The sequence below is a fragment of the Hypanus sabinus genome, chromosome 2 (genome assembly GCF_030144855.1).
Source record: "Hypanus sabinus isolate sHypSab1 chromosome 2, sHypSab1.hap1, whole genome shotgun sequence".
NCBI lineage: Eukaryota > Metazoa > Chordata > Chondrichthyes > Myliobatiformes > Dasyatidae > Hypanus > Hypanus sabinus.
The window spans coordinates 175979619-175993740 of record NC_082707.1 but is presented as its reverse complement, the minus strand read 5'-3'; the positions used below and the strand labels follow the sequence as shown (position 1 = coordinate 175993740).

The following is a 14122-nucleotide window of genomic DNA, read 5'->3' as shown; positions in this document are numbered from 1 at the left end:
CTCCCATTCCTATCTGTGCAGCAACATCATTCCCTCTCTCAACATCGAAAAAATATTTTGCATTTCTAATATTTTGTACTAGAGCAGATTACCTCACATTCTTCACATTGGATTATATTTGCCATCTGCCTGACTGCTCATGTAATCTGCCTAAATGTCCCAAAAACTCTTAGCATTCTCCTCACAATCATACACAAATTTGTATATTTTATATATTATCCCTCTATCTAATATGAACAGCTGCGGTCTAAACTCTAATCACTTTGGCATCCAAAAAGCATCATCTCCAAACCTGAAAATTACCTAGTTGCTTTCTATCAATCCATCAATTCTCAAAATTTTGGTTAACAATATTGTATGGCACATTATTAAAGGCTTTTTGGTGATCCAAATACTCCTTGTTAACTAGTTGAACCTTACCTATTCTATTTGTCACAACCTGAGACAACTCTAACAGATGTACCACACATTCAATAAATCCATGCTTATTCTGCCCAATCCTGTAACTCAATCCGAAATACAAACTTGATGTCACTTCCTTGATAATATCTTTAACATTTTCTTCACTCCTGTTGTCAGAGTAACTGGCCTATAATTCTATATTTATCTCTCACTGCCACACAGACATAAGCTCTTTGGACCACAATGTTTGCCTAATTAAATGAGTAATTTAGTGCATAATTAAACCACTCCCTTCTGTCTTTACAATGAAAATGTTCCCCATACTCTGCACATTCATGTGCCTCTTTGAAACCTCCTAACAACCTATATTAGCATCCACAAACAATGGGATAATACACTGAGTGGGTGTTGTGTTCATTATTGAGGGACAGTGCAGATCGCACTGGAATGCAACATGCAGGATACTCAACTGAAATTTATTGACAATCCTGTGCACCCCTCCCATGTGGGAACGGCTAGCTGAGTGGCATAGGAACAACACTATTAACTACCACTACATCTCCCCTTCTTGGAAAAAGAAGAAAAACTAGGCATGTACTTCTTGTTTCTAGAATTGCATTGAAATTATAGACACTGACATTGAGCGAATCAATTCATTCTACCCTTAGCACATAACTTATGTTCCTTACATAGCCACAAAAAAGAATTACCAACATTATACACAAAATGCTGGTGGAACACAGCAGGCCAGGCAGCATCTACAAGAAGAAGCACTGTCGACGTTTTGGGCCAAGACCTTTCATCAGGACTGCTGCCTGGCCTGCTGCGTTCCACCAGCATTTTGTGTGTGCTGTTTGAATTTCCAGCATCTGCAGATTTCCTCGTGTTTACCAACATTATAACTGTCTTTCTCTTTGTTTTTAATGGTCTCTGTATTCTTCCCTTTTTTCCACCAATTTCTTTATTTTTAAGAACAATCTGATTTTGTGGAATATTTTCAACACTAGAACTCTTTTAAAAAAACACTAAATCTAATGTCGGTCAGTGTAGACTGCATAAACACTCATGTTAGAGGCAAAATTAGAGGCTTATTCTTCCTCTATAGTCACTTGCCCAGAAGTTTTAGACTATGAAGTATATCACTGTGGTGGGAGATGAACGACCTGAGCTGGTATAGGTTACTGGGAGTGTTGGAGTGGATAAAGACTGTTGAACAGGTGCATCCACCTCAGCTAAGTGGTCCTTGTCATGGGGATCAGGCCACTCTATTTGTTTTTCTACCTCTCATGAACTTTGAAGGTGTATAAGAGAATACCCGTTCCAACTAGTTTCATTTTGTGATGTTCTGATCACAAATGATCTTGGTGCATTCTATTCCTTTGATGAATTGGTCTGAAACCCAAATAGCTTCACTACTTCTGAGCAGCAACAAAGATTTAGCTCTGTATCCGAGATCATACATGCTCTTCGTTTTCTCATGCTGTGTTGTCTCAAAATTTCTCACTTTATCTAAGTCCAATAAGGGAACTTGGAGAAGGAAGACCGAACAGACCTGTTCTCAGTCTCCGGCCCCTTGACAGCTCTGATGGACTGTAGCCATTTACAAGAGGTGAGCGGTGATAAGCTAGCAGAGCTTTGTAGGGGTCTTTTTGCCTTCAGTAGGAAACTTAACAGTTTGCACTGCTCTTTCTACTTCTCCATTTGCCTATGGGTACCATGGAGTGCTTGTCTAGTGATTGGATGCACAGTTTCTAGCAAAGGCTTTGAATTCTGAGCAGCAGATCTGTGGAACTTTGTGGGACATAAAATTCTCTGGTATTCAGCGAATACAGCTTTCTGGTGCTCCACTGCTGAGGATGTTGAGGACATCTTCACACCTCAACGTTCTGTGAGTAGTAATCCACAGTGAGAAGATATTTGTCTCTTTTCAGCTGAAAGATGTCCGAGCCTGCAATTTGGTGTGGAAAGTTTGGGAATTTTGTGCTTCGGCATGACTATTGTGCAGTGTTCTGCATGCTTCTCATTACTTTACATAATCACCCAGCCGTGTGCTTAGTAACAGATTGTCTTGCTCTTAGGTGACTTCTTTTGATGCCTTGATATCCTTGCTGGATTTGACTGATGATTTTGGTGTGCACAGAAGCAGAATAATGTCTGGAGCCCTTTAGCAGCAAATCATCTAGAATGGCAAGTGTATCTCCTTCAAGCCAGTGAAGTCTGAGTTCATGACCTCCTTTTGGAGATCCCTGACTTTGCTGCAGATTTGGTCCTTTTTCAACTCAGCATGAATGTGGCCCAGTTTACTCTGTGATGCAGGAGAGCTTTCACATACCTGAGCTTGATAAATGTTGGCACCTTCCATGAGAACAGAGTCAGCTTCTGCCCACTTGCTTTGAAACAGCATCCTTCACGGTGTGTCTGGTGTTGTGAAAGATATGCCCGGGACATGTTCAATGTCATAACAATATTGCATGAGCTTCATTCTGAATCTTCGCAGATGTGGAGATAAGTCATCCAAGAGCTAGAGCTGAAGAGAATGACAAGTTTCAAGCAGGTGCTTAGTGGCTATCAAATAGCAGCTGAAGCGCCCACAAGTCCACATGAGAGCTAGTGTCTCCTTTTCGATTCAGATGTAATGCTGTTCGTTAGGAGACACTGCTCTTGATGCATGTACCTCTGGTTTCCATACACCACTGCAGTATTGCATGAGCACTCCCCCAAGCCAAAGGGAGAAGCATCTGCTGAGATTTTGATTGCTTTGTTCAGATCAAAGGACACCAATTCTGGCGGAGAGATAAGCTCAGCTTTAAGTGATGAGAATGACTTCTCCTGCGGTGCATCCCAGATCCAAATGCTTCACTGAGAGAGGAGGTCACATAGTAGCTTTGTTTTCTCTGCCAAATCTGGAATGAACTTTCCCAGCTGCTTTACCATTCCAAGGAAACAGCAGATCTCTGATACATTCATAGGTTGTTCCATGTTCTGAACCTCTGTCAGTTTGTCTGAATCTGTTTGCACTTCCTCTGAGTACAGTTGGTGGCCTAAGAACTTCACCTTCAACTTTGCAAATTTGCATTTCTTTTTGTTGAGGATGATTCCAGCCTGTTTCAGTTTCTTCAAGGCAGCTTCCTCTCTTTTGTCATGTTCCTCAATTGAGTCTCTGAATTTGAGCATCCCATCCATGAGGCTGACTACTCCTTCCAGTCCCTCCAAAATTTGGTTCATCCACATCTGAAGAAGTTCAGTGGCTGATGAGATGCCAAAAGGGAGTCTCTTCTGAGCTTCTGTGACTCAGGAGCTAAACAGATCTGCCAGAACTATGAATTTGCATCTCGTCTGGTGAAGAACTTTGCTCCATCCAGCATACCCAATGTGTGCTCAACAGAGGGCAGAATAAACTTCTCCTGCCTCACTGCATTATACAACTTTGTTCAAGCAACACAGATCCTCACTGTGCCATCTGGCTTGGGAATAGAAAAAATGCCGGTAAACCAGTCAGTAGGTCCATTCACTCTAGTTATGATGTCAAGCACCTCCATTCTCCCAAGTTCAGCTTTGACTTTGTTTACCAATGTGTCTGGTATATGTCTCTCTGTGGTCAAAGAGTAGAGCATCACTCCTGCCCTAAGTTGAATAAAGTACTCTTCTTTCAGTACCCTGCAGCCTTTGAACAACTTCAGGTACTTCTCCTGCCACAGAAAATTGTTTAGTGAATTCAGCTTTGCAATGAGGTTCAGCTCCTCAATGGTGTTTTGGCCTAGAGTGGTGAGAAGAGATTCTGAACACTCTTTTGACTGTTTCTCATTTTACCAATGGAAGTAAACATTCCTTTCACACTGAGCTTATGTTTCCCTGGCACCATGAGTACTTTTTTTGTTGGGTTTAGCATAATGCCTGTTTTCTTCACCAGTTTTGTGAACAGACATTCAGGAATGGCTGTGACATCTGTCTCTGCGTCCATTTTGAAAGTCACTGCCTCTTTTTGCAGCTGAACCATAGTATGCTGTCTTGTCCATTTGAATCCAGAGCCTCAAGGAAAGCTCTCTCTTCATCTGAATCATGGTCTTCTTTGACCTCCTGAAGAACTGTTTTTGAGGGACACAAGCTTTTATAAAGACCAACTCTGCTACAGTGCTGGAGTTTCACTTCTTTTGTTGGCCAGAGCTCTTTGACGTTCTTGTCTGTTGTTCACTTGTCTGTTCTGTTTGAGCTGAGCTCCACTCTGTCATCCCTTTCTGTGGTATTCGTTTCCATGCCCGAGTTCTGCCTGCTGCTGACGAACACTCTCACTCTGCCTGACCATAGGAATAGCTTTCACTAGTATGAAATTTGCCTGCAGTTGAAGTCTTTCTGACAATTTGGTGTCCCCGTCAACAATCCTGCCTCTAATGAGCTCAGTTCTCAGATTTCCTTATGCACAGTTGTCTAACAGGACAAACAATGCTGTGCTGAAATAAGTTACACTTTTATTTTGCTCCTATTTTCTAGAGTTGAACTTTGCCTTCTCACTTATTACATGCTGCTTTCCTGTGAAATATTCTTTGAATTTGACCTGCACTGTTTAGTACTCCTTTTCTGAGTATCTGTCAGTTCTAATCACTGTGGAAGACTCTAGAGGTAAGGTAGAAGTTTCAGGAGTCAGGGGACATGCAATGTGTGAAGTTATCATAACTAGAGAGAAGGTTCTGGGAAACTGAAAGGTCTGAAGGTAGATAAATCACCTGGACCAAATGATGTACACTCCAGGGTTCTGAAAGAGGTGGGTGAAGAGATCGTGGAGGCACTAGTAATGATCTTTCAAAAATCACAAAATTCTGGAATGGCTCCAGAAGACTAGAAAATTGCAAATGTCACTCCGCTCTTCAAGGAAGGAGAGAGGCTGAGAAAAGAAAACTTAGTCTGACCTCAGTGGTTGGGAAGGTGTTGGAGTTGATTAGTAACGATGAGGTCTCAGTGTACTTGGAGCACATGATAACTTAGACCGTAATCAGCACGGTTCCCTCAAGGAAAAATCTTGGCTGACAAATCTGTTGGAAATAACAATCAGGATAGACAAAGGAGAATCACTTGACATTGGATTTTCAGAAGGCTTCTGACAACGTTGCACACATGAGGCTGCTTAACAAGCTTTGAGCCCATGGTATCACAGGAAAGACTCAAGCATGAATAAACCAGTGGCTGATTGACAGGAGGCAAAGAGTGGAAACAAAGGGAGCCTTTTCTGACTGGCTGCCTGTGACTAGTGGGGTTCCACAATGTTGGGACTGATTCATATCACATTATATGTCAATGATTTCGATGATGGAACTGATGGCTTTGTTGCAACGTTTGCAGATAATATGACGAGTGCTGGAGGGGCAGGGAGTTTTGAGGAAGCACAGAGGCTACAGAAGGACTTAGATGAGGAGAATGGGGAAAGAGATGGCAGATGGAATACAGAGCCAGGAAGTGTATGGTTATACACTTTGGTAAAAGAAATGAAAGGGTTGATGATTTTCTAAATGGAGAGAAAATACAAAAACTGAGGTGTAATGAGACTTGGGAGTCCTTGTACAGGATTCACTAAAGGTTAATTTGCAGGTTGAGTCTGTGGTGAGCATTCAAAATGCAATTTTAGCTTTCATTTCAAGACGACTAGAGTATAAAAGCAAGGATGTAATGTTGAAACTTTAAAAAGCATTGTTGTGGCCCCATTTGGAATATTGTGAATGGGTTTGGGCCCTTTACCTCATAGAGAATGTGCTGAAACTATAGACAGTTCAAAGGAGATTCACAAAAATGATTCCAGGATTGAATGGCTTATCATATGAAGAGCATTTGAGGGCTCTGGGCTTGTACTCACTGGAATTCAGAAGAATGAGGGGTGGCCTCATTGAAACCTATTAAATGGTGAAAGGTCCTGATAGAGCGGATGTGGAGAGGATGTTTCCTTTGGTGGAAGAGTCTAAGACCAGAGAACATAGCCTCAGAATAGAGGGGCGTCCTTTTATAACAGAAATGAGGAGGAATTTCTTTTGGCTGTGAGTGGAATCACAGTTTGTGATTGAGGGATAGTGCAGAGCACACCGGGATGCCAGCATGCAGGATACTAAACTGAACTCTATAGATAATCCTGCTTGTACAATATGTGAGTTCCTCCCATGTGGGTGTGGCTGTCTGATTAACATAGGAATAACACTATTAACTACCAGTACAGTAGCCACTTTATTGGTACATTGTGTACCTAACAAAATGGCCACAGAGTGTTTGTTCATGATCTTCTGGTGCTGTAGCCCATCCACTTCAAGGTTCAAAATGTTGAGCATTCAGAGATGCTCTTCTGCACCCCACTGTTGCAATGTGTAGTTATTAGAATCACTGTCATCTTCCTTTCAGCTTGAGTCAGTCTGGTGTCCTCCTCTGATCTCTCTCTTTAACAAGTCATTCTCGCCCACAGAGCTGCTGCTCACAGGATGTTTTTTTTGTTTTTCTCGCCATTCTCTGCAAACTCTAGAGTTTGCTGTGCATGAAAATCTTAGGAGATCAGTAGTTCCTGAAATACTCAAACTGGGGATGAAAAGAGGAACTCCATCCCTGTTACGGTGGCAGGAAGATGGGGAGAGGGCAGATGTCCAGAAAATGGAAGAGATATGAATGAGTAAAGGCAGTTACCAAGGTAGACGGGAAACTCAATTCTTTGAAGAAGGAGGACTTCTCTGATGTTCTAGAAAGCAAAACCTCATCCTGGATACAGATGTGGCTGAGGCATAGAAACTCAGAAAAGGGAATAGCATTTTTACAGAAGATGGTGTGGGAATAGGTATAGTTAAGACAACCATGGGAATTGGTAGGGTTATTAAAGCTATTGGTAGACACTTTGTCTCTAGAGATGGAGAGAGTTAGAGAAAAGGGAGAGAAGTGTTAAAAATGGACTGTGAATTTAAGAGCAAGGTGGAAGTAGGAGGCAAGTTGATGAAATTGACAACCTCAGACATGGGTGCATGAAGCAGTATCAATGTAGTTGTCAATGTAGTGCAGACGGAAATTCTTCTTGGAGGAAACAGTTTTTCTCTGCTTGGAGATTGGAATTATTCCAAAGTAAGCACTCTCTGAAGCATTCAGAAAGTCATAAAAATTAAAGACTAAAAGTTTTATTAGCTTTTGACAGAGGACGACTGAAGTCATGGAGCCTGCGACAAAAACCATTCACTTGATAAAACTGCTACATCAACTAATGAACTAATTCTCACAACAGGAATAATTGTGTAGTTTTAAAATCATCCTTCCTTTGAATACATGGACTGAGTCTGTCAGTCCAAAAATCCAAATTCAGCAATTGTAATGATGAACATTTGAGGTGATTAAAAATTTCACCAAAAAGTGCACTTGATAAAAATTATTGCTCTCCTGGGGCAAATGGATGCTTTACATAAAAACTTTCTCAGAAACATGAATTTTTAGTCACATATTAGAACATGCTCCAGCAAGGTTTGTCCAAAATCAGAGCTGATTTGTAAAGCAGCCACATTTCCAGAAAGTAGGAGAGAGCCAAGGAATAATTCCTTTTAGGCTATTTCTGTACACTTACAGTAGTTAGAAAGATTGTTTCTTGGACGGGAAGACAACATTTTATTGCATTTCTACAGATGTAACAAGAAGTCTGTATTATTGTTTCATTTACATCATTTCCTTTCCACCCACTATTTCCTCTGGGTCTCAATGATCATCCATGTCACAATTCAACATGTGTCATCCAAAGTGAAAAAACAAGAGAATTGCAAGTTGCACAGGAGGATTGTGATAAAGTGGGTGTCTGAGTGCCAACATTTAGACAGAGAGAGAGAGAGAGAGAGGGAGAAATACAAAAGGTCAAGTTGGAACTGTAAGATGTGGAGAAAAACGATGTGAAGTTATGTTATGGCTGGGTGAAATGATCTCAGAACTGATCAGTATTCAATATTCAATTCTGGCTCAGTCTTGGACTTAATGGCTTTTTCTGTTTGGCCTTTTTCTGTTTATTTCAGAACTGATCCATTCTGACACATGAATTCTCACTTTGTCACTTCTGCTGAAGATCACTGACTTGAGGTGCTATCTCTGTTCCTCTCGCCACAGACACTGTCTAATCTGCTGGGTGGCTTTGAGTCAGATTTCCAGTTTTTGCAGCTTTTTGCCTCAGGCATTTAGTTCTGTCTACTCCTGTCTGTGTATGCTGACCTTTTAGTAACACAAAATATCAATTTTCTGGTCATAACACTTTAAATTTTGAGAGTGCTGCTTGTTTTTATTAATTTTATGTGCATAACATCTATTTTTCTCTTCTCTTGTTGGGACTGTGCCCTGACAACCCTCCCTACCCCAAACAAGTGCAGTCAAAGATGACACCGCATGATGATATCAGATAACTTTACACAGATTGGGCAGAATTTAATCAATTATGACAACTGATACTGATATCAATTAACAGAACACTATATCAAAGGCACAAGGGATTGCACAGATGCTGAAAATCTTGTGTGACACACTCAAAACACTGGCAGAACTTTGCAGATCAGGCAGCATCTATGGAGGGGAATAAAGATGTTGTTTCCATTCCCCCGCCCCCATTTTCTCCCACATGCTGGTGGCCCTCTTATCTCTGCTTTTATCCTGTCCTGTCCTCGTGACTGCCCACCACCCTTCTCCAGTTTCCCCACTCTGTTGCTACTGTCCCCTCCTATCAGATTCTTTTTCAGCTCCTCTCTCAGCTCCTCACATAACTCTCACTCCCCCCCCCCCCACCTTCCTCTTCACCTGCTCTCACCTACCACCGGCCAGTTTGTACCCCTTTCCCTCCCCTCCACCCCCATCTCCTTATTCTGGTTTCTTCCGCCTTCCTTTCCAGTCCTGATGAAGGGGCTCTGCCTGAAACGCTGACTGTTCATTCCTCTCCATTGATGCTGTCCGACTTGCTGAGCTCCTCCACCATATTCTGTGTTGCACTATGTCAATGGAAGTTCTTTGAGAAACATTGTTTTTCCTCCATAGATATTACAATGGTGTCACCAAGCAAAATCATTTGACTTTCTTGTGTTTGCGCATCATCAATTTTAGATGAAATAATTGCTCATCATTTTATTGAAGTCAGAATCAGCAGCAGAAGATAGCAAGTGCCTCAGTTGATAAAGATGCTTCTGAACCAGAACTAGTTCAAGACCTCTGCTGTCTTGAGCTAGCCAGTACCCTTTGCAACCTCCTTGCTCTCCGGTGGGTTTTGGCTTCTTTTTCTCCAGCACATTTATAGGACTGCTCAACATCCGGTGCATTTATTGATAGACTGAGGCAATATGCTCCAGGTGGTTTCAATGCCCCACAAATTTCCAGGAAGCTTCTGAGTACCATCTGTGATCGCTATGTTTAGAGAGTGCATCTCTTTGTATATTGCGCTGAAAGTCAGTTAGTTTGTTACCATTACTGAAAATAGAACACTATTTACAGATAGATCTCACTGGTGTGAAACAGAACACAGCAACGAGAGAACATTAGTAACATTAAATATTTTCACCAGAACAGGCAATTCTTCAGCTCCTGGCTACTGAGCCACATTCATAAAGGTGAACTCATAAATTCACAATATTCCAATTGTTATGTAATTTGCTTGAGCATTTTGAACATCACATGGATCTATGTGCTGAAAGCACTTATCATTTCCAATGCAAATATTTATACATCAGCAGTCACAGCAAAGTGTACTAGTGTTTCCAAGGTAGTAACCAGGTAGGTGATGGTGGTGAGTGTGGTATTTTCTCATTGTTGTTATTTTTAGGACTAGCTCTAGCTGGCTCCAAAGATGTCCCTCTTTAGGTAAATCATGGCTATGGAACTGATTTTCTAAAACACAAACATCTAGTAACTTATTTCATATTTTTAACCAGCCTCCGATATTTCCTGCCAGCTCACAGCCAGAACTGTTACATAACGAGAGAGAGCCTCTTGGCCTGTCTAGGCTGTGTTAATGCACAACTTCTCCTGTCCGGTTCACCAGAAACTAAACCTGCATATCCCTGACTGAAAGAAGATCCAAGCCAATTCCTGTTAGGCTTATCTTATAGCGAATCAGCATCTGGCTTCAGTCTACTCAGGGGCACTTTCAAAACTAGATTGGAGCAGGCAATGTCCGAGCAGGGTGGTACACAACAGCAAGAACAACTTGTTATTTAGAATCTTTAATATTAATTACCATTTGCGAAGTGGAAAAAAAATTAAAGTTCAGTGAATAAGGGAAATGAAAGTCTGTTTTTAGTAACCAATCTCTTTTATGCTTTACACAAATGTTTTTAAAACGGTGATGAAGTGTTGCCAGACTTTCTTCAAAGAGAAAGCAGTCTAGTTTGTATACTTTTAGAAGGTAGTTGATACAATAAAGACGACCTTCATTGCCAATGGAAACCTTTATGCTTCCAATAAAATCTTGCAAGTCAACTCACTCATCTTCTAAGCATAGTACCATAAATTTCAGCCTTACCTGTATATAACTTTCTTATTGTGCAGAAAAATAAGTGCTGAAGTAATTTCAGCAGCGTAGAATTGAGCACGGGGTTCGTCAAATTTCCGCACTTGTTGAATCTGGAACATTAAATCTCCTCCATTTACGTACTCCATCACAAAGAAAAGCCGGTCCTGCAAGGGATAACAAAAAAATCTCAAAATGTGTTGATCGTGGCCCAGTGTGGACAGAAGCGGCAAGCCTCATTTCTGCAAGCTTTGATACCTAAATCCAGGAGGCCACTCCACTGGCAAGGGATCTGAGTTAAACCTACAGGATATGAAAAAGCCTGCATACAGTGGGGGTGCTTCAATTAGTGGAAGATTCTGGGATCCAAGGGCACCGACTCAGAATAAAGGGATGTCCATTTAAAACTGAGATAAGGAGCAATTTCTTCAACCAGCATATCTTAAATCTGTGGAATTTGTTGCCACAGAGAGCTGTGCAGAACAAGTTGTAGGGAGCATTTAAGGCTGTGATTGAAAGATAAGGGGCGTTAAGTGTTATAGGGAGAAGGCAAGCGAATGGGATTGAAAAAAAAAATCAGCCACAATCAAATGAGAGAGCAGACTTGACAGGCCAAATAGGCTAATTCTATTTCTATACCCTATGGTCTTATGGAATTGACAAAATACTCCATAATCAAAGCCACTAGCTTCTGGACAAGATACTAGTGAACTTTTATGTGAGCGATGGGAGAGGGGAAGCTTAACTATTGTTTTCCCACTTTTATTGGATAACACATTGATGTTATCCAAATAGAGCTGCCTGACAGTTTCAATGGCCCCGGCCCAATTTTGGCCTCCCGTGTTGTTTGTGTGCACTTAGCACATTCGCTCTGTGATCGCATGGGCTTCCTTCAGGTACCTCTGGCGTCCCAAAGGTGTGCGTGTTGGTGTCTTAATTGGTCACTGAAAATTGTGCTCAGTGTGTAGGTGAGCGGCAGAATTCAGATAGGGATGATGGGAGGGTAGGAAGAGTGAAATAGGATTATTGTAGGAAATAGCATAAGTATATGCTTGATACAAATGTAACCTTTCAGAGAAACATGGACAGACAGGGGAAGGGGGGTGTACACCACGTGCAGGCTGATGGGATTACTAAAACTACCATAAAGTTCAGCACAGACATAGGCCGAAGGGCCTCCTTCCACACTCTCTATCTCTATTACTCTTATTTTGAAGATGAACAGGGGAGTTATTCTTTATGTTCTGATCAATATTTATCCATCAGCAAATGTCAATATAAGTGACTATTTACTTACTCTTTGACTAATGCTTGTGAAAGTTTATTGTAGTCTCATTAGTTGCCATGCTACATTGCAAGAGTAATTACTTTTCAAACTTTCCTTTATTAAACATGAACTACTTTGGGACTTGCTAAGGCTGCACAAGCACCATTTATAGAAACTGTACCTACAGCTAACAACTGTCCAAAGAACCTGACAAGCAAGTGTGCCAAGCAACTAAAGTTTATAAAGAGTGAGCAAAGTAAGGCCATGGAATAATCTGGCATACAATGCCCAAAAGTGTTGTGGGTGCTGCTTCAAAATTGAAAGGTAGAGGAAGTTTGCAAGGCTGTGGGTCAGGAGCACAGGAATAAGGCTGCTTCGAATGCACCACAGAGGTTCGCACAGATGAGATGGCCTTCTCCTGGGCTATAACAATTCTGTGTGCCGTAGCCATTCTGTGATCTTTTCCTCATCCAATTCTTTGATTCTTTAATTTATGTTAATTTCCTGATGGAGTTTGTCATCCTCTGGTCTGGCACTCTGTGGCGCAGCAACTCATATGGTCCATCATATTTTGAATCTGTAATAATTAACTCGTTCTATGATCTAACATTAACCAAGATCTGTACTAATTAGTACCTAATTAACCTACTAGTGCAACTTTTGCAATCTTAGTCAACAGCAGTTTCAACAGGTGGCAAATCTGACAAACAGAAACTTTGGATTTTGCACTGTTCTTGTAACCAATATGTAACTCCTGGAGAGTTGATACTTAAAAAGTAAGTACCTCTTGCTGAGAGCTCTCTCGCTCAGGGGAAGCTGATCGGGGGAAATTTCTGTGGTCCAGTATTTTTTGTGGTCTGGCACCAGTCGAGTTGTAAATGTACTAGAAATTTGAAATGCACTAACAAGCAAAACTGCATCGATGATCAGAATCAAAGGTGCACCATTCAAGAATGAATCCTCCCTTTTTGCACCCACACAGACTGAACTCACTTTTAGAGTGAGAAAACAGCAATAACTGCAAATTGTATTTTGCAAAATGTTTAACAACCCAAAGTCACCTTGGAAAAGGGATTTTCAGACATTCCTTCTAATGAATCAACACAAAGAACACTGGCAAAGCAACCTTAATATTGAAATTGAGAAAAAATAAAGGAAGAGAAAACTTTAAACTGTCACACTATGTATGATGTATTCTCTTTCATAATTAGAATGGTTCATATTGATAAAATGAGCATGCAAATTTTGACTCTAGTAGTATAATAACATCAAAACATTTTCATATGTGTTTGCATACAGGGAATCATGTTTTGTATTGTAGAGTCATTGAACACTATAACCCAGAAACAGGCTCTTTGGCCCATCTATTCTATGTCAAACCATTGAACTGCCTAGTCCCATCGACCTGCACCCAGATATTAGCTCTCCATACCCCTCCCATCCATGTACCTATCCAAATTCTTCTTAAATGTTGAAATCAAACCCCCATTTGTGCTGGAAGCTCATTCCACATTTTCACCACCTCATGTTCCCCATAAACATTTTACTTTTCAGCTTTAACCCATGACCTCTAGCTCTGGTCTCATCCAACCTCAGTGAAAAAAGCCTGTTTGCATTTACCCTGTTTATACCCCTCATAAATGTGTATACCTCTATCAAATCTCCTCTCAATCTTCTATATTCCAGGGAATAAAGTCCTAACCTATTCAACCATTCAGGTCCTTAATACCAGCAACATCCTTGTAAATTTTCTCTACACACTTTCAAGCTTATTTACATCTTTCCTGTGTTGAGCTGCCAATCCTCCCCCTTCTGCAACCAAGTCTCACTAATGTCTACAATATCGTAATTCCATGTCCTGATCCATGCCCTGAGCTCATTAGTGTTTCCTACAATACTCCGTGCATTGAAATATGTGCAGCTCAGAACATTAGTCCCACCTATTTCAACCTTTCAATCCTGATTTTTCATGTAGGCTTAAC

At 41.0% G+C, this 14122-nt stretch overlaps 1 protein-coding gene across 2 annotated transcripts in view; it reads right to left on the bottom strand.

Annotated features, from left to right (window-relative positions):
• Nucleotides 1-14122, bottom strand: part of prkcha (protein kinase C, eta, a) — a 221016-nt gene that overhangs the window by 46580 nt on the left and 160314 nt on the right. For both annotated transcript variants that reach the window (XM_059959974.1, XM_059959981.1), the window contains exon 10: nt 10886-11040. In XM_059959974.1, coding sequence (XP_059815957.1) covers nt 10886-11040 — 155 coding nt within the window. The remainder of the gene's footprint in view (nt 1-10885; nt 11041-14122) is intronic.